At 41.9% G+C, this 22,274-nt stretch overlaps 1 protein-coding gene across 1 annotated transcript in view; it reads right to left on the minus strand.

The window, feature by feature from the left end:
- Positions 1 to 22,274, minus strand: part of LOC126471482 (protein dispatched) — a 189,757-nt gene that overhangs the window by 59,019 nt on the left and 108,464 nt on the right. Inside the window, exon 6 of the mRNA XM_050099686.1 lies at positions 15,645 to 15,865. Within this exon, the coding sequence (XP_049955643.1) occupies positions 15,645 to 15,865 (221 nt within the window). The remainder of the gene's footprint in view (positions 1 to 15,644; positions 15,866 to 22,274) is intronic.

Consider the following 22,274-nt stretch of genomic DNA (forward strand, 5'->3'; position numbering starts at 1 on the left):
CCTGCTTTCTTTGGGATTGGAATTCTTATATTCTTCTTGAAGTCTCGGGGTATTTGGCCTGTCTCATACACCTTGCGCACCAGATGGTAGAGTTTTATCATGGTTGGCTCCCAAGGCTATCAGTAGTTCTAATGGGATGTTTTCTACTCCCGAGGCCTTGTTTTGACTTAGGTCTTTCAGTGCTCTGTCAAACTCTTCACGCAATTTCATATCTCCCATTTCATCTTCATATACATCCTCTTACGTTTCCGTAATATTGCCCTCACGTACATCGCCGTTGTATAGACCTTCCATATACTCCTTCCGCCTTTCTGCTTTCCCTTCTTTGCTTAAAACTGGTTTTCCATTTGAGCTCTTGATATTCATACAAGTGGTTCTCTTTTCTCCAAAGGTCTCTTTAATTTGCCTATAGGCAGTATCTATCTTACCCCTAGCGATATATGCCTCTACATCCTTACATTTGTCGTCTAGCCACCCCTGCTTAGCCATTTTGCACTTCCTGTCAATCTCATCTTTGAGATGTTTTTATTCCTTTGTGTCTCCTTCATTTACTGCATTTTTGTATTTTCTCCTTTCATAAATTAAATCCAGTATGTCTTCTGTTACCCAAGGATTTGTACTAGCCCTCATTTTTTTACCTACTTGATCCTCTGATGCCTTCATTATTTCATCTCTCAAAGATACCCATTTTTCCTGTACTATATATCTTTCCCCTATTCTTGTCAATCGTTCCCTAATGCTCTCTCTCAAACTCTCTACAACCTCTGGTTCTTTCAGTTTATCCAGGCCCCATCTCCTTAAATTCCCACCTTTTTGCAGTTTCTTCAGTTTTAATCTACACTTCATAACCAATAGATTGAGGTAAGGGTCCACATCTGCCCCTGGAAATGTCTTACAATTTAAAACCTGGTTCCTAAATCTCTGTCTTAGCATTATGTAATTTATCTGAAACCTTCCAGTGCTCCAGACCTCTTCCACATATACAACCTACTTCCATGATTCTTAAACCAAATGTCAGCTATGATTAAGTTATGTTCTGTGCAAAATTCTACCATGCGGCTTCCTCTTTCATTCCTGACCCTCATTCCATATTCTCCTACTACTTTTCCTTCTCTTCCTTTTTCTACTATCGAATTCCTGTCTCCCATGACTATTGAATTTACATTTCCCTTCACTATCTGAATAATTTCTTTTATGTCATCATACATTTTTTCAATCACTTTGCATCTGCAGAGGTAGTTGGCATATAAACTTGTAGTACTGTGGAAGCGCGGGCTTCATGTCTATCTTGGCTACAATAATGTGTTCACTATGCTGTTCAAAGCAGCTTACCCATGATCCTATTTTTTTTTATTCATTATTAAACCTACTCCTGCATTACCCCTATTTGATTTTGTATTTATAGCCCTGTACTCACCTGACCAGAAGTCTTGTTCCTCCTGCCATCGAACTGCACTAATTCCTACTATATCTAACTTTAAGCTATGCATTTCCCTTTTTGAATTTTCTAACCTACCTGCCCGATTAAGAGATCTGACATTCCACGCTCTGACCTGTTGAAGGCCAGTTTTGTGTTGTGGGGTTTTAGGACGCAAAACATCTAAGGTCATAGGCGCCCAGATAGGACCATAAAATGCTGGAACCGCAAGGGTAAAAAACCATTGTGAGGTCCAGTAAACAATTTTTAAAATAATCAAGATGTTACGGAAGAGTATCTAAAAGACGTCGACAAGACACTGCAACCTCCAGGTAGAAATCAAATCTCATTTCTCATATTACTGCTTTTTAAAAAACTTAAAACCCAAGCCACGGCTCGCACGTCATCCGCTAAAATGTCCAGCAAAGCAGGCGGCAGTCCAACCCTGACACGCAAGTGGCTAAAATAGGGGCAGAGGATCAGGAAATGTCTGACCGTTAATGGCTGGCTACAGAAAGGACAGCTGGGTGCAGGGTCGCCACTCAGCAAGTGGCAGTGACTAAAGCGGCAGTGCCCTATTCGCAACCAAGCTAACATTACTTCCTCACGGCGAGACGGCCAGAAGGAAGTCAGCCAGGCTGTTGGGAGAGGTTTGACTTCTCTGAGTTTGTTCCCATGAAGGGAGCACCAAAGGTCATGCCAAAGTGACGTGATACGCCGATAGAGAAAAGTACAAATATCTTGTGAGGGAACAGACTAAGAGGCGGGCCAACCGAGATTAACTGCAGCCTTGGCTGCAGCACCAGCAGCGTCATTCCCAGGCACACCAACATGGCCAGGAACCCACATGAACATCACTTGGGCTCCCCCACTCGGTAACAAATGGAGGCAGTCCTGGATCCATCGAACGATGGGATGGACTGGATCGGGATCATCTAGACTCTGAAGGGCACTGAGGGAGTCAGGGCACATCACACAGCGAGTGAGCTGGAGCCTCCAAACATAGTGAACAGTCTGATACAGGGCAAAAAGCTCATGAGCGAAGTTTGAGAAAGTTGCAGCGATAAGTCAGCTCAGGAGTCGAATCCTTCGGGAACGGGCTGAGGTCAAAACGAACACAAACCTGTGTCTGAAGCCAAGGAAGCGAAGGGCTCTCCCCCATTCGGAAAGTGGCAGGAAGTGTGAACAGCAGCTGCTGAAGCAAGTAATGAAAGCGGACGGGCCGCAGAGAAGAAACGTACTGGCGGTCAAGAATGTCATCAAAAAAAGGGTCAAAGGTGGATTGCCTGGCTTGGAAGAAATTCGACATGCATACCTACTGAGTAGGATGTCACGCCGGTATGACAGTGGTAGTTCACCGGCTTCTGCGTAGAGACTCTCGACAAAGCTAGTACGGAAGGCACCAGTGGCGAGACAGATCCCCAAATGGTGTATTGTATTTAGATGGCATAAGATAGATGGCCGTGCAGAGGAGTAGACAATGCACCCATAATCCAACTTGGAGAGGACAAGAGATCGATAGAGGTGGAGGAGGACAGTCCGGTCAGCTCCCCAAGAGGTACCATTCAATACACGAAGGACATTTAGGGACCAGATGCAGCATGCAGCCAGGTAGGACAGGTGGTGAGACCAACTGAGTTTCCTATCAAATGTAAGCCCTAAGAACTTCGTTGCATCCACGAACAGGAGAGCAATTTTGGCCCAGTCGCAAGGACGGTGGAAGAAATGCCTTGTACCGCCAGAAGTTGACACAAACGGATTTGGTAGCAGAAAAACGGGAGCCATTTGGGACACTCCAAGCATAGAGACGGTCCAGACAACGCTGAAGACAGCATTGCAGGAGACGCATCTGCTGTGAGCTGCAATAAATAGCAAAGTCGTCAACGAAAAGAGAACCGGAAATGCCAGCTGGAAGGCAGTCCATAATGGGGTTGATGGCTATGGTGAAGAGGACAACACTTGGTACGGAGCCCTGAGGCACCTTGTTCTCCTGTGAAAAGGTGTGGGATAAGGAGGAACCCACATGTACCCAGAAAACTTGACCTGTTAAAAATTCCCGGACGAAAGTGGGAAGATGACCGCAAAGGCCCCATGTGCGCATAGTATGTAGAATGCCTGTCCACCAACAGGTATCATAGGCTTTCTCCAAATCAAAGAAAATGGCCACTGTTAGTCGCTTCTGCAGAAAATTATTCATGATGAATGTCAACAGGGTGACGAGATAATCGACCGCCAAGCAGCGCTTTCGGAACCCACATTGAGCATTAGTGAGAAGATGGTGTGACTCCAGCCACCACACCAATCGACCATTGATCATGTGTTCCATCACCTTACAAACGCTGCTGGTAAGAGAAATTGGACGCAGCTGGGAAGAAGGGATTTATCTTTACCAGACTTAGGTAGGGGAACAATAATAGCTTCACGCCAAAGCATGGGAAATACACTGTCAGTCAAAATACGGTTGTGGGTATCGAGGAGAAAGCGTTTTCCCGCAGGAGGAACATTCTGCAGCATAAGGACGTGGATAGTATCGGGCCCAGGAACAGAAGACCTGGATGAGGAGAGAGCACGTTCGAATTCCCTCATAGTAAAAGGAGTATTGTAGCATTCGCGATTCAATGTGAGAAAAGAGATTGCATGAGCCGCCTCCGCCTGTTTCTGAGGAAGGAAGGCAGGATGGTAGTGGGTGGAGCTTGAAACCACCTCAAAGTACTGACCCAAAGTGTTGGAAACATCTACAAGGTCGACTATGACGTTTCCAGCCACAGTCAGACCAGGGATCGGGGAGTGGGCACTAGTCCCAGAAAGCCGATGCAGGCCACCTCAAACGAGAGAGGACGGAGTAAAACTGTTGAGCGAGCTGATGAAGGAAACCCAGCATGCTTTCTTGCTTTCCTTAATAGTGCAGTGGCACTGCACTCGTAGTTGTTTGTAGTGGATGCAGTTCATTAACGTAGGATGACGGTGAAAGACACGAAGCGCACATCGTCGCACACAAATAGCATTGCCGCACTCCACAGTCCACCAAGGGACCGAGACTGGGACCTCACGGGAAGAAGTAGTAGTACAAGGGATAGAGGATTCGGCAGCCGAGAGAACAACATCCACGAGGTGCTCGATCTGATCATTACAGCTGGGAAACGGCCGTTCGCCAAAGATTGCCAAGGAGGAATATAGCCTCCAGTCAGCGAGAGAGAATTTCCAATGAGCGGGCCGCTGTGGTGGGGTATGACTGTACAGGCGAGTCACACAAGGGAAGTGGTCACTTGAGTAAGTTTCGGAAAGAGCACACCACTCGAGACATCGAGCGAGCTGGGCAGAGCAGATCGAGAGGTCTAAGTGAGAATAAGCGTGCATGGAATCAGAGAGAAATGTGGCTTCGCCGGTGTTGAAACACACAAGATTGAGATGATTAAGAAGATCCACCAAACGAGAACCGCTCGGGCAGGCAACAGGCAAGCCCCAAAGAGGATGATGGGCATTGGTGTCACCGAGGAGTAGAAAGGGTGGAGGAAGCTGAGCAATAAGGTGCATCAGGTCTGCCCAAGTGACAGCAGAAGACAGAGGGATATAAATTGTGCAGAGGGAGAAGGTTAATTCGGGATGGAAAACAGCTGCTTGCAGATGTGTGTGCAAGGGGATAGGACGATGACAAACATCATCTCGTAGAAGCAGCATGACCCCACCATGAGCAGGAATCCCCACCCTAAGTGGAAGGTCCATCTGGAGCAAAGTAAAATGAGGGAGAGCAAAATGGTCTTGAGGACGAAGCTTGGTTTCTTGGAGACAGACGACGAGTGGACATTACGATTGCAGGAGCAGCTGGAGATCCACCCTATTAGACTGAAGGCCACAGATATTCCATTGTAAAAGGGCCATAAAATTTAGTATGAGCTGTCAAGGGAGGACGGCCACAGGAATCCACAGGTGGAGGATCTTCATCTATCAATCAGTGGGATCAACGGAGCTTCCCCGGTGTCGGTCAGCTGAAAAGGACCTACGAGTCGAAGAGGGCCGGCGAGTCGGAGAGGGGGAAGACTGTTTGCTTTTGGATGATTGTTTTGGCTTTTGACGATTGTCAGAAGAGCCAGACAGCTGCCAACTTGAGGTACGCAAAAAATCTTCCCGGGAATAATCCTTTTTGAATTGATGGTTCGCTGGCTGCGTTGCAACCATCTTCGCCAGTGAGGGCGAAGAATGGGTAGCAGATCTACTGACCGGGAAGTGGGAGAAGCAATATCAGCTTGAAGGCGAGGCGACTTTGCCACCATTGAGCTGAACTGTCAGTCACAAGTTTGCGTAGCCACATTTTTTGTGGGACGGGGAGAGGTTTACACGGTGCTGTAGCTTCCAGACAAAGGGACATTCGGTTTACGGCTCGCCAACAGTTTCCGGGCAACAGGAAAAGGTACCTTCTCCTTCACTCTTATGTCCTGAACAGCTTGCTTGTCTTGATAGACGGGACAAGAACAAGAAGAAGCAGCATGTACTCCATGACAATTAATGCAGCGGGGGGAAGGAGGTGGACAGGCACCCTCGTGTGCATCCCTGTTACAAGTGACACATTTGCCCGTGTTTTTACATGATGTTCTGCTATGATTGAACTGGTGGCAGTTGTAACACCTCAACGGATTGGGAATGTATGGGTGCACAGAGATGACTTCATAGCCTGCCTTGATCTTGGTAGGAAGCGTTAACCAATCTGAAGTCAGGAATAATGTGCGAGTGGGCACCAAATCGGCATCTTCCTTCTTCATAACTCAAAGAACAGCAGTAACACTCTGATCCGATAGATAATTAGTTATTTCGACCTATGTCAAGCAATCCAACAGCTGGGTGTAGATAACACTGCGGGATGAGTTAAGTGTCCTGTGAGCCTCCACTTTTATAGGATATTCGTGGAGGGTTTGGGGCTTGAGTAGTTCCTGGGCCTGGAAGCACTATCAATTTCCAAAAGCAGCATTCCATTGTGGAGACGAGAGCATGACTTCGCAGGGCTGGTGATGCCATCCACGCCTTTCTGTATAACAAAGGGGTTTACAGAAGCAAAAGTCTGGTTTTTGTCTAAACGTGAGACTACTGGATATTGAAACACAACAGGAAGAGACATTGAGGCAGGAGCCTCATTCCACTTTCGTTTATGGGAAACACTCGGAGAAAGAGAATGAAAATCAGTCGTTGGGAAGAAGTCCCCCATGATTGCCAGCGTCTCTGATGGGGCGGTCCTTCCAGCAGGGGCCCTCCAAAGGTGATTGTCCACACCTTAGGTCACACCTCCCGAACGACAGACGGAGGGACCAATTGGCAGAGGAGGAAGGTAACAGCTCAGGCAATCACCCCTCCCTTGGCCTGGCCGCTACCAGGGGGTACATGTGGGCCCTACATGCCAACCCGGGGGAAGGGAATTACCCGTTACCCAGTCTCCTGCTACGTGTCAAACACGTGGGTGGCCGTCAGGCACACACAGGGAGGAGAAGAAAAGATAAGAAAGAAAGGAAGGATGGCCTCAAATGCCGCAGTGGAGGAAAAGGAGAGCAGAACAAGGGAATGAAGGGACAGGGAAATGAAGGGACTGGGAAAGAGAGGAACAGGGAAAGAGCGATACAGGGAAAGAGCGATACAGGGAAAGAGCGATACAGGGAAAGAGCGATACAGGGAAAGAGCGATACAGGGAAAGAGCGATACAGGGAAAGAGCGATACAGGGAAAGAGCGATACAGGGAAAGAGCAGTGCAAGAGAGAAGAGACCTACAAGTAAACCAACACAAATGAGCTTCAAGAGCCCATGGAGGCACGAGTCATCTCCCCAAGAGAGGGGAAAAGGACAGAAGAAGAGGAGACAAGCAGCATTGAAAGAGAAGCAGTGCTGCAAGGGCTGGGGCCCCGTGGTCCCCAAGCACGTACTCACCAAAGAGCGGTGAGCCCCCTGGGGGGGCCTCTCAACTGATACCCCTCCACTATGGTTGCACTACGATACAGCTATCTGTATCGCTGAGGCATCCAAGCCCCCCCACCAACAGCAAGGTCCATGGTTCATGGAGGGTGCATTGACTTAGATGCTTCCATGTTTTTTACTGCCATAGATCTTAATAAGTGACATAAATTTGAACTTTATACACCAGCCCATTCATGAGAAAAAAGGTTTTTAACTGGTGGACAGACATACGGACAACAAAGTGATCCTATAAGGTTTCTGTTTTTGCTAAGTGAGGTACAGAACCCTAAAAAATAACTTTACTGTGAAATAAAAACCAACAATAACTGAAACATAGGCTCCTGTCTGAATGTGTACATGTGTAAAATTAAAATATGCTACTGGCTAACATTCATTGCCATGTTGCTCCACCCTAAGTATTGTAACATGCTTGGATTGTCAGTAGCATCCTGTCCACGAGGTGGACGGTACGCTGCTGCTCAAGCCTGTCTCACTCTTTGCCTGAATGTAACCCGTGGTGTAGGGGTAGTGTCTCTGATTCATAATCAAAACGTCTTCGGTCCCGGGTTCGATCCCCACCACTGCCTAAATTTTGATAAATAGTCAGCATTGGTGGTCGAAGACTTCCGGCATAAGAAGTCAGCCTCATTCTGCCAATGGCCTTGTCAAAGAGGGCGGAGGAGCGGACAGAGGTTCAGGGCACTCTCTTGTCCTAGGGGTGGGAAATTGCCCCTAAAGGCGGAAGAATCAGCAATGATCAACGACATGAGGATGCAGAAGGCGATGGAAACCACTGCATTAAAGACACGTAACGTGTATCCACAGAACATGTGGCCTGTATTTGAAGAAGTGTCATGATGATCTCTCCATTGGCAAAAGATTCCGGAATAGTCCCCCATTCGGATCTCCGGGAGGGGACTGCCAAGGGGGAGGTTACCATGAGAAAAAGATTGAATAATCTACGAAAGGATAACGTTCTACGAGTCGGGGCGTGGAATGTCAGAAGCTTGAAAGTGGTAGGGAAACTAGAAAATCTGAAAAGGGAAATGCAAAGGCTCAATCTAGATATAGTAGGGGTCAGTGAAGTGAAGTGGAAGGAAGATAAGGATTTCTGGTCAGATGAGTATCGGGTAAATCAACAGCAGCAGAAAATGGTATAACAGGTGTAGGATTCATTATGAATAGGAAGGTAGAGCAGAGGGTGTGTTCCTGTGAACAGTTCAGTGACCGGGTTGTTCTAATCAGAATCGACAGCAGACCAACACCGACAATGATAGTTCAGGTATACATGCTGACGTCGCAAGCTGAAGATGAACAGATAGAGAAAGTGTATGAGAATATTGAAAGGGTAATGCAGTATGTAAAGGGGGACGAAAATCTAATAGTCATGGGCGACTGGAATGCAGTTGTAGGGGAAGGAGTAGAAGAAAAGGTTACAGGAGAATATGGGCTTGGGAGAAGGAATGAAAGAGGAGAAAGACTAATTGAGTTCTGTAACAAGTTTCAGCTAGTAATAGCGAATACCCTGTACAAGAATCACAAGAGGAGGAGGTATACTTGGAAAAGGCCGGGAGATACGGGAAGATTTCAATTAGATTACATCATGGTCAGACAGAGATTCCGAAATCAGATACTGGATTGTAAGGCGTACCCAGGAGCAGATATAGACTCAGATCACAATATAGCAGTGATGAAGAGTAGGCTGAAGTTCAAGACATTAGTCAGGAAGAATCAATACGCAAAGAAGTGGGATACGGAAGTACTAAGGAATGACGAGATACGTTTGAAGTTCTCTAACGCTACAGATACGGCAATAAGGAATAGCGCAGTAGGCAGTACAGTTGAAGAGGAATGGACATCTCTAAAAAGGGCCATCACAGAAGTTGGGAAGGAAAACAGAGGTACAAAGAAGATAGCTGCGAAGAAACCATGGGTAACAGAAGAAATACTTCAGTCGATTGATGAAAGGAGGAAGTACAAACATGTTCCGGGAAAATCAGGAATACAGAAATACAAGTCGCTGAGGAATGAAATAAATAGGAAGTGCAGGGAAGCTAAGACGAAATGGCTGCAGGAAAAATGTGAAGACATCGAAAAAGATATGATTGTCGGAAGGACAGACTTAGCATACAGGAAAGTCAAAACAACCTTTGGTGACATTAAAAGCAACAGTGGTAACATTAAGAGTGCAACGGGAATTACACTGTTAACTGCAGAGGAGAGAGCAGATAGGTGGAAAGAATACATTGAAAGCCTCTATGAGGGTAAAGATTTGTCTAATGTGATAGAAGAAGAAACAGGAGTCGATTTACAAGAGATAGGGGATCCAGTATTAGAATCGGAATTTAAAAGAGCTTTGGAGGACTTACGGTCAAATAAGGCAGAAGAGATAGATAACATTCCATCAGAATTTCTAAAATCATTGGGGGAAGTGGCAACAAAACGACTATTCATGTTGGTGTGTAGAATATATGAGTCTGGTGATATACCATCTGACTTTCGGAAAAGCATCATCCACACAATTCCGAAGACGGCAAGAGCTGACAAGTGCGAGAATTATCACACAATCAGCTTAACAGCTCATGCATCGAAGCTGCTTACAAGAATAATATACAGAAGAATGGAAAAGAAAATTGAGAATGCGCTAGGTGACGATCACTTTGGCTTTAGGAAAAGTAAAGGGACGAGAGAGGCAATTCTGACGTTACGGCTAATAATGGAAGCAAGGCTAAAGAAAAATCAAGACACTTTTATAGGATTTGTCGACCTGGAAAAAGCGTTCGACAATATAAAATGGTGGAAGCTGTTCGAGATTCTGAAAAAAGTAGGGGTAAGCTATAGGGAGATACGGGTCATATACAATATGTACAACAACCAAGAGGGAATAATAAGAGTGGACGATCAAGAACGAAGTGCTCGTATTAAGAAGGGTGTAAGACAAGACTGTAGCCTTTTGCCCCTACTCTTCAATCTGTACATCGAGGAAGCAATGATGGAAATAAAAGAAAGGTTCAGGAGTGGAATTAAAATACAAGGTGAAAGGATATCAATGATACGATTCGCTGATGACATTGCTATCCTGAGTGAAAGTGAAGAAGAATTAAATGATCTGCTGAACGGAATGAACAGTCTAATGAGTACACAGTATGGTTTGAGAGTAAATCGGAGAAAGACGAAGGTAATGAGAAGTAGTAGAAATGAGAACAGCGAGAAACTTGACATCAGGATTGATGGTCACGAAGTCAATGAAGTCAAAGAATTCTGCTACCTAGGCAGTAAAATAACCAATGACGGACGGAGCAAAGAGGACATCAAAAGCAGACTCGCTATGGCAAAAAAGGCATTTCTGGCCAAGAGAAGTCTACTAATATCAAATACCGGCCTTAATTTGAGGAAGAAATTTCTGAGGATGTACGTCTGGAGTACAGCGTTGTATGGCAGTGAAACATGGACTGTGGGAAAACCGGAACAGAAGAGAATCGAAGCATTTGAGATGTGGTGCTACAGACGAATGTTGAAAATTAGGTGGACTGATAAGGTAAGGAATGAGGAGGTTCTACGCTGAATCGGAGAGGAAAGGAATATGTGGAAAACACTGATAAGGAGAAGGGACAGGATGACAGGACATCTGCTAAGAGATGAGGGAATGACTTCCATGGTACTAGAGGGAGCTGTAGAGGGCAAAAACTGTAGAGGAAGACAGAGATTGGAATACGTCAAGCAAATAATTGAGGACGTAGGTTGCAAGTGCTACTCTGAGATGAAGAGGTTAGCACAGGAAAGGAATTTGTGGTGGGCCGCATCAAACCAGTCAGTAGACTGACGACAAAAAAAGAAAAAAAAAGAAAAAAAAGGAGGGTTCCTGCAAGAACTTACTGTAAGTTTCAATTGGTCCTAAAAATGCTTAATTAAATTCCTGTTTGCAGATACCACAGGAAGTGCCACTCAGTTGACTACTGCTTGTCCCCAAGTCCCCACTCCCCCTCCATGAAACTGTCCCCTCTCCTCCCCCTCTACCCATGCTCCGCCTCTGAAGGAAGGTGTCGCTGAGGTGTGAGCGACGTGGTCATCCATTATTGTCTTCTCTAAAGCCGAACTTGTCACCAAAATGTTGACTATGGAGTTAGACAACTGGTTTGAGGATTTTGTCGCAATACTGCATAGCCTTCACATTAATTTCATCAGCAAGGAGAGGCTTCTCAAATCCATACATAGTACATGATTGACTGACATCCCTGCTAAACCCAATGGTAGCCTTGAGACATGCAATGGTTCCTCACTGCCTCCACATTCTACCACAGCAATCATTCGCCTACATTGATCATCAGTGAAGACAGCCAAACATACTGATCCAATTTCCATTCCATGTTCCCTTGCCCACTTTCTTCACACACCACTGAACTGCAGGTTTTTTCCCTTTTGTTCCTAATGGATGCCTAGAAACCTAACTTATGATGGGGAGACAGTATCTTACTGTCCAGAGTCAACACCAGTACACAGTTCCGTTGCATTGTCTTCATGGAACACATCAGCGCTACATCTACCCTCGATTTGTTGGCAGAAACACATGTTCAAAGCCGGTGGCAGACAGAAAACATCTTCCGAAATTGTACTAAATGCTTTCTCTGAAAATTACTTTGAACAATTAGTTTATGGGCCCACACGAGTTGTAAATGGTTGCGAAAACACACTTCACCTCTTAGCCACAAATAATCCTGATCTAATAGAGAGCATCACAACGGATACAGAGGTTAGTGAACACAGGGTCATTTAAGCGAGGCTCAAAACCATATCAACAAAAACCACTAAAAATAAACGCAAAATATATCTATTATAGCAGCAGATAAAAATTCGCTTGATGCCTTCCTTTAAGAGAGAGTCTCCATTCTTTCCAAGCCAATTATGTAAGTGTAGGCCAGATATGGCTCAAATTCAAAGACACAGTATCAGCAGCAAAGATAGATTCATACCGCATAAGTTAATAAGAGACGGGACTTATCCACCATGGTACACAAAACACGTCAGAACACTGTTGCAGAAGCAATGAAAAAAACATGCCAAATTCAGAAGAACACAAAATTCCCAAGACTGGCTAAGTTTCATGGAAGCTCGTAATTTAGTGCGGACATCGGTGCGAGTTGCTTTTAATAGTTTCCACAATGAAATATTGTCTCAAAATATGGTAGAAAACACTAAGAGATTCTGGTCATATATAAAGTACACCAGTGGTATAAAACAGTCAATATCGTCACTGCGCAATAGCGATGGAAATGTTACCAATGATGGTGCCACTAAAGTGGACTTACTAAATACAGTTTTGCGTATTTCCTTCATGAAAGAAAACAAAGTAAATATTACAAAATTCGAAACCATAACAGCTGTTAGGATGAGTGACATAAAAGCAGATATCTTAGGTGTTGTGAAACAACTCAAATCGCTTAAGAATGGCAACTCTTTCGGTCCAGATGGTATACCAATCAGGTTCCTTTCAGAGTACGCAGACACAATAGTGCCTTTCTTAGTAATCATATTGTCACGTAGAAGACGGTGTAATTAGATGTATGACGAGCACTAACTTCACTTAACGAAGGTTTATCCAGCACTTGCACATACAAGAGCGTGGAGCGAACTGCCTCTGGCCAGAACACATACAGTATATATACAGCTACAGAACATTCCAGTATAATGATTCTTGACATTTGTGGATAGTTCTAGAATGTACTCAAACCGAGTATAGAAATTAAAATTGTACAGTCCAGGTGAGTTTTGAACTCATGAACCTCCATGCAACAGTTCAGTATCATAACCACTACACCACAGTGCTGCTCAGCTTCTTCTGCGAGAATATACAACCACTCACTTGACGAAAGGTCTGTTCCTAAAGACTGGAAAGTAGCACAAGTCACACCAATATACAAGAAAGGAAATAGGAGTAACCCATTGAATTGCAGACCCATATCACTGACTCCAATTTGAAGTAGGATTTTGAAGCATATACTGTATGCAAGCATTATGAATCACCTTGAAGAAAATGACTTATTGATACATAACCAACACAGTATCAGAAAATATCATTTATTCCCATGAAGTAATGAGTGCTGTTGACAAGGGATCTCAGATCAATTCCATATGCCTAGATTTCCAGGAGGCTTTTGATACCGTTCCTCACAAGCGACTATTAATCAAATTGTGTGCATATGGAGTATCATCTCAGTTGTGTGATTGGATTCGTGATTTCCTCTCAGAGAGGTCACAGTTCATAGTGATAGACAGTAAATCATCGAGCAGAACACAAGTGATATCTGACGTTCCACAATGTAGTGTCATAGGCCCTCTGCTGTTCCTGATTTACATAAATGATCTAGGTGATAATCTGAGCAGCCTCCTTAGACTGTTTGCAGATGACGCTGTAATTTACCGTCTAGTAAAATCATCAGATGATCAATTCCAATTACAAAAAGATCTAGAGAGAATTTCTGTATGGTGCAAAAAGTGGCAATTGGCACTAAACAAAGAAAAGTGTGAGGTCATCCACATGAGTACTAAAAGAAATCCAATAAAGTTTGGGTATACGATAAATCACACAAATTTAAGGGCTGTCAATCTGACTAAATACCTAGGAATTACAATTACGAGCAACTTAAATTGGAAAGACCACATAGATAATATTGTGAGGAAGGTGAAACAAAGACTGCACTTTGTTGGCAGATCACTTAGAAGATGTGACAAACCCACTAATGAGACAGCCTACATTACGCTTGTCCGTCCTCTGCTGGAATATTGCTGCACAGTGTGGGATCCTTCGCAGGATTTACTGAGGGCATCGAAAAAGTGCAAAGAAGGGCAGCCTGTTACATGTTATCGCGCAATAAGAGTGAGAGTGTCACTGATATGATATGTGAGTTGGGGTGGCAGTCACTGAAACAAAGGTGGTTTTCTTTGCGGTGAGATCTATTTACGAAATTTCAATCACCAACTTTCTCTTCTGAATGCAAAAATATTTTGTTGACACCCACCTACGTAGGGAGAAATGGTCATCATAATAAAATAAGAGACACCAGAGCTCGAACGGAAAGATTTAGGTGTTCCTTTTTCCCACACGCCATTCGAGAGTGGAATGGTAGAGAAGTAGTATGAAAATGGTTTGATGAACCCTCTGCCAGGCACTTAAGTGTGAATTGCAGAGTAACGATGTAGATGAACTGCAGGTAGCAGTCATCAGTAATGATGTAGATGAACTGCAGGTAGCAGTCATCACCTGGTGTCTTGGACCACTGGCACCAATATGACACGCATCTTCAATGTTTCGTATTTCACGATAGCAGTTTAATGTTCAAAAGAAAGTGCTTTAGAGCATGCTAATTCGGTGGGCAAATTCCCGCACCGACAACCCTTCTTACCATAAAGTGACAACATGTGCAAGGTCAATCCTCGAAATGACTCTGCGAGGCATGTTGACAGACTGAATAGTGCACGCAACTGCACTGTCCTGTTGTAATGAGGAGCATGGCGTGCTCTACTGACTGCACTGTGAATGCAAGTGTGCTTTTACCTCCTTTATACAGATGGCTGCATGTAGCAACTGCCTGTAGTCAAAAGAGTATTAAGAAATACGTTTCCAATTAGAAAAACACACACTATGCAAGTCATGGGGGTGGTGTAGAACATTTTTGAGCAGTTTATGCATAGGATGATAATATGAACAACTTAACTTGCAATCCCCAATAGTTTACTAACGGCTCGAACTACTGAATCAAAATCTACAGCAAATAACAGCAATCAAAGGTGCTAGTAATTTTTTGTATTGTGCACATGGTAACGGGGTGAATCATGTAACTCGGACAACCCAAATATGAAAGGAGTCAAGCACTCAACACATATTCGAGATGTTGAGAGGATGACAGGCACATAAAAAAAAAAATTAAACTTTTGGTTAAGCTTCAGAACAATGTTATTCCTCGAAACTACAACAGTGACACACACACACACACACACACACACACACACACACACACATTGACACAACCCTTCAGCTTGACTGGGCTCTCTTTGTCTGTAGTCAGCATACCTAATATGACAAATATACAGGAATCTATTAAGAGATTAGAAGAATGGTCACTTTTAATAATTAAAGTAATGAACACATTAAGGTATAATGACAAATAAATTTTCTGCTAGTGTTATTTTGTCTGGCATGTAACAGAAAATAAGATGGCTGGTTTTTCTTACCATCTTACTGTACAGGCAGTATTTGAATCATACAAGTTAAAAAATTCAAAACATTTATACTTACCGTAATATTGAAGCATGAAGATTTATTGTGGAGAAGAGCTACATAATTTCCTAGAGACCATGCAGGGCAACATTTTTCATCTGAAACTTTTTCACATAGTTTTTCAAACTCTTCGCCTTCAGTAAGTCGCTTCTCAATTCGGCACATAGATAGAATTGATTCCCAGTTAAACAAGCCACTCTCACCCAATGAGCTGAGTACAACCCGTGAGAATTCAATATCTGTAATAGGCAGAACATTGTGCAATTGTGTAATAAAGATATGAAAATTTTACAATAGTAATGAGTGAAGTCCTTCTAAAATATTTCCAGGAATTTGTAATACATATAAAATTAATTTTAAATTCAAACTAAAGCTAATAATTTATTCTGAATATGTATGCATGTTTTGCTCTTCCTTGGTATGACATTAAGATATTCAACTTTTACTGTGTGGTAAGGTAACACATAATCATTTCTTAAATATTAAGGGATACCACTGTGAAACAATATAAAGTGAAATATCCATTCAAAATCTGTTATTGCAGAGTCTAAACATGGCATTCTTTAATTTGCTGAAAAAAATCTGTAAAAGTGTAGCATAAGACTGTCATAAGAACTATTATGGAGCACTGCTTGTCTGTTTGAGATCCTCATCCTGTTGAAACAAACAAAAAGGTCACAGAAATCCAGAAACTTTCTGTCAGATTTTTAACCAGCTGGCATCTTTCACACAAAAGTGTTAATAAAGGTACTCACAGAAATTAAAATAGAACCACTGAAGGAAAACTAATATTCTCCTCATGAAATCCTGTTGATTCTATTTAAAGATTTCAGACACACTGTGAAACAACTGTTGGGTCTCCACCAAATACAGATTATATGAACAAGGCATTAAAAAATAGGATGCTTAGAGTGACAACAAGAGAGTAATTTATTCTTCAATCTACATTTCAATCAAACACAGAAAAAGAGCAAATAACAATGGTACTTTGATACCACGCATCATGCACTGAACAGTGGCATTGGTTGTATGTGAAAAAGATTCAGACTTGCTTACCTGACCTAGCAACCCTGATTTGGGTCTGCCAAGATTTTACTAAATCAAATCAAGGATAAAGTCAATATGGTTCTTACTTGTAGGGCTTGATAAAAGCCTTCCCAAGATTTATCCATTATTAAGCCCTGTACAATGAAATTCTTATGTAAAGATGTCTTCAACCCAAAAGTTGATCTGTAGTTGCAGCTGCAGAGCCCAGCGAATGTGCTAGCAGCAACTGCAGCGGTTTTCATTTGTTGCATATGATTTAGTACAGTTTTTGTCTCACATGCTCCTGTGAATTGAATTCTATCTGTGTATTTTGCTCTGTTCATTAGTTTATACCAACTTATCCTAAGTTTTTGTGTAAATTTTTGTGCATCTGCATTGTGAGAAATAACCATGGAGTTTAGTAAAAACCAGAAGTAGTGTAGCAGCAGAACCTTGGATTGCACCCAGCAACTCCTTTGGTTAGTGTTACATTACTTGCAAACCGCTCAAGTCTGATCACTTACTATTGCAGCTACGAAGAAATTAAAGGCACTCAAAACAGCTTGCAAAGCTGAAACTGAATATTCTCTAGCATTCAGCACTGCAGAAGTAATGACTGCCATAAAAGACATGAAATCAGGGAAAACCACAAGCTTTGATGGTGTTCATGCAGCATTCCTTTTGCACTGTGGCAATAATGTGAAAAAGTGGCTGGCTGCAAAAAGTCTTTGAAGATATAGCAGTTGGTCAGACAGGATTTATACCTAACAGCAGCTGCACAAATCAAGTCCTCTACCTAACAACCCTCATATAATTTGCCTTCCAGAATCAAACTATCAACCAATTTCACTCTTGCCGGTTTTTTCAAAAATATTTGAAAAGGTTGTGTTCAAGCATCCTCTTGAGCATCTGACTGCAAATAATAAAACAATGGAAAATCCAGGACATACTGCAATAATATATTGTCAAAGTCACAGTTTCGGTTCCTTTAGGGTTCCGATACAGAGAAGGCTACTTACTTTTAGAATGAGAGTGTACTTAATTCATTAGATAACAAATTAGAGGCTACTGGCATTTTCTTTCACCTGTCAAAAGCCTCTGACTGTGTTAATCACAGCATTCTCTTAAGTAAATTAGAATATTATGGTGTCACTGGTAGTGCTGCAAAATGGTTCGATTCTTACCTAACAGGAAACAAAGGATGTCGTCATGAAATACCTGTGCAGTAAGCAATCAGTCTTCATCTGACTGGAAATTTATTACATGTGGTGTTCCTCAACGTTCCATCTTGGGTCCGCTGCTTTTTCCTGCGTATATTAATGACCTCTTATCTGTTATATTGCCATATGCTTAGTTTGTGTTGTTTGTAGATGATACAAAAATTGCAATAAAAAGCAAATGATGTACAGAATTACAAATGGCTGCTAATCAAATTTTCACTGACATTAATAAACGGTTTAAAGCTAAATTCACTGTCATTAAACTTTGGAAAGACCCACTATATACAGTTCAGAACTGGTACGAGATTTCCTTCCAGCATCTGTATAACGTACGAAGACATACAGATCGAAAATGTGGTCAGAGTTAAATTTCTGGGATTACAAATCAACAATAAATTCAGTTGGGAAGGAAATACCACAGAACTGCTGAAGTGCCTAAACAAGTCTGTATTTCCAATAAGAATGTTGTCAGATGTAGGAGATACAAATATAGAAAAACTTGCACACTTTGCTTACTCTCATTTTATTATGTCATATGGGATCATATTCTGGGGTAACTCGTCAAACTGAGAGAAAGTTTTTAGCATACAACAGCATGCAATAAGATTCATTTGTGATGTAGATTGAAGAACATCATGTCTCTATTTTCAACCAATAGCTCCCTAAGTAGCTTCAATGCTAGGAATAAGAACAATCTACATAAAGACGTAAATCACTTAACTTGGTCCAAAAAAAGGGGTCCAATATTCAGGAACATACATCTTCAACAAATTGTCAGCAACCATTAAAAATTTGGTTTCAGATAAAGCACAATTTAAACAGCGTTCAAAAGAATTTTTGATAGGCAACTCCTACTCTATAGATAAATATCTTAACAGGGACCGTTGACCAGCCCAAGTAAAAATGTCTGTTAGACTTCAGTTTTGATAGTACTTGGTCACAACAATCAACGGTAGATATTTTGTGTATGATAAATTTATTAAAAGTGGATAACTATGTTCCATTCTGACAGTGTATTAATTCTGTAAATATTAGCAGTTCCAGTTTACTGTAATGTATTCACATATTTTGACAATCTCCTGACAAATGATCAGGGTAGTGAGTATTATATTCAAAAGTTTTATATTTTTTATGTTCGACTTTCTGACTTGTTCCACACACATGAGAATCCCCTCATTTTTGGGTCTATGGAACAAAAATGAATCTAATCTAATCCAACAAAAGTCATCAATCTTATCCATCCATCTGGCAGCTGCATATAACACTGCCTAGAGGCAAGGTGTCATATGGAAACTTCTGCAAGTCATTCCAAGATTCAAAGTTGGCTGTCTCGTCAGTGAAATGCAGCAATGGATTCACTCATGATCTGTTGTTGTTGTTGTTGTTGTTGTTGTGGTCTTCAGTCTGGAGACTGGTTTGATGCATCTCTCCCCGCTACTCTATCCTATGTAAGCTGCTTCATCTCTGAGTAACTACTGCAACCTACATCTATCTGAATCTTCTTAGTGTATTCATCCCTTGGTCTCTCTCTGTGATTTTTACCCTCCACACTTACCTCTAATACTAAATTGATGATCCCTTGATGCCTCAGAATATGTCCTACCAACTGATCCCTTCTTCTAGTCAAATTGTGCCACAAATTCCTCATCACCCCAATTCTATTCAGTACCTCCTCTTTAGTTACATGATCTACACATTGAATATTCAACATTCATCTGTAGCACCACATTTCGAGAGCTTCTATTCCTTTCTTGTCTAAACTATTTATTGTCCATGTTTCACTTCCATACATGGCTACACACCATACAAATATGTTCATAAAACACTTCCCTACACTTAAATCTATACTTGATGTTAACAAATTTCTCTTCTGCAGAAATGCCTTCCTTGCCATTGCCGGTTTACATTTTATATACTCTCTACTTCAACCATCAGCAGTTATCCTACTCCACAAATAGTAAAACTCATCCTCCAACTTAAGTGTCCCATTTTCCAATTCCATTCCCTCAGCATCACTTGATTTAATGTGATTACATTCCATTATCCTCATTTTGTTTTTGTTGATGTTCATCTTATATCCTCCTTTCAAGACACTGCCCATTCTGTTCAACTGTTCTTCCAGATGCCTCGCTGTCTCTGACAGAATTACAATGTCATCGGCAAACTTCAAATTTTTTATTTCTTCCCCATGGATTTTACTTTCTACTCCAAATTTTTCTTTTGTTTCCTTCACTGTTTGCTCAATATACAGATTGAATAACATCGGGGATAGGCTACAACCCTGTCTCACTTCCTTTCCAACCGCTGCTTCCCTTTCATGCCCCTCAACTCTTGTAACTGATGTCTGGTTTCTGTACAAATTGTAAATAGCCCTTCGCTCCTTGTATTTTACCACTGCCACCATCAGAATTTGGAAGAGAGTATTCCAGTCAACATTGTCAAAAAGGTTTCTCTAAGTCTACAAATGCTAGAAACGTAGGTTTGCCTATCCTTAATCTTATCTTCTAAGATAAGTCATAGGGTCAGTATAGCCGTGTGTGTTCCAAAATTTCTACAGAATCCAAACTGATCTTCCTCGAGGTCAGCTTCTACTAGTTTTTTCTTTCGTCTATAAAGAATTTGTCTCAGTATTTTGCAACTGTGACTCATTAAATTTATGGTTCAGTAACTTCCACACCTGTCAGCACCTGCTTTCTTTGGGATCGGAATTCTTATATTCTTCTGGAAGTCTCGGGGTAATTCGCCTGTCTCATACACCTTGCGCACCAGATGGTAGAGTTTTATCATGGTTGGCTCCCAAGGCTATCAGTAGTTCTAATGGGATGTTTTCTACTCCCGAGGCCTTGTTTTGACTTAGGTTTTTCAGTGCTCTGTCAAACTCTTCACACACTATCATATCTCCCATTTCATCTTCATCTACATCCTCTTACATTTTCATATTATTGCCCTCACGTACATCACCCTTGTATAGACCTTCCATATACTCCTTCCACCTTTCTGCTTTCCCTTCTTTGCTTAAAACTGGTTTTCCATTTGAGCTCTTGATATTCATACAAGTGGTTCTCTTTTCTCCAAAGGTCTCTTTAATTTTCCTATAGGCAGTATCTATCTTACCCCTAGTGATATATGCCTCTACATCTTTACATTTGTCGTCTAGCCACCCCTGCTTAGCCATTTTGCACTTCCTATCAATCTCATCTTTGAGATGTTTGTATTCCTTTGTGTCTCCTTCATTTAATGCCTTTTCTGTATTTTCTCCTTTCATCAATTAAATCCAGTATGTCTCCTGTTACCCAAAGATTTGTACTAGCCCTCATCTTTTTACCTACTTGATCCTCTGATGCCTTCATTATTTCATCTCTCAAAGCTACCCATTCTTCCTGTACTGTATATCTTTCCCCTATTCTTGTCAATCGTTCCCTAATGCTCTCTCTCAAACTCTCTACAACCTCTGGTTCTTTCAGTTTATCCAGGTCCCATCTCCTTAAATTCCCACCTTTTTGCAGTTTCTTCAGTTTTAATCTACACTTCATAACCAATAGATTGAGGTAAGGGTCCACATCTGCCCCTGGAAATGTCTTACAATTTAAAACCTGGTTCCTAAATCTCTGTCTTAGCATTATGTAATTTATCTGAAACCTTCCAGTGCTCCAGACCTCTTCCACATATACAACCTACTTCCATGATTCTTAAACCAAATGTCAGCTATGATTAAGTTATGTTCTGTGCAAAATTCTACCAGGCGGCTTCCTCTTTCATTCCTGACCCTCATTCCATATTCTCCTACTACTTTTCCTTCTCTTCCTTTTTCTACTATCGAATTCCTGTCTCCCATGACTATTGAATTTACGTTTCCCTTCACTATCTGAATAATTTCTTTTATGTCATCATACATTTCTTCAATCACTTTGTCATCTGCAGAGGTAGTTGGCATAGAAACTTTTACTACTGTGGAAGTGCGGGCTTCGTGTCTATCTTGGCTACAATAATGCGTTCACTATGCTGTTCATAGCAGCTTACCCGCAATCCTATTTTTTTATTCATTATTAAACCTACTCCTGTATTACCCCTGTTTGGTTTTGTATTTATAGCCCTGGGTGATGCTGGGGGTATTAGATTAGGAAATGAGACGCTTAAAATAGTAAATGAGTTTTGCTATTTGGGGAACAAAATAACTGATGATGGTCAAAGTAAAGAGGATATAAAATGTAGACCGGCAATGGTAAGGAAAGTGTTTCTGAAGAAGAGAAATTTATTAACATTGTTTTGAGTATAGATTTGTCAGGAAATCTTTTCTAAAAGTGTTTGTATGGAGTGTAGCCATGTTAGGAAGTGGAATGTGGACGATAAATAGTTTAGACAAAAAGAGAATAGAAGCTTTCGAAATGTGGTGCTACAGAAG

The sequence above is a fragment of the Schistocerca serialis genome, chromosome 3 (genome assembly GCF_023864345.2).
Source record: "Schistocerca serialis cubense isolate TAMUIC-IGC-003099 chromosome 3, iqSchSeri2.2, whole genome shotgun sequence".
Taxonomy (NCBI): Eukaryota; Metazoa; Arthropoda; class Insecta; order Orthoptera; family Acrididae; genus Schistocerca; species Schistocerca serialis.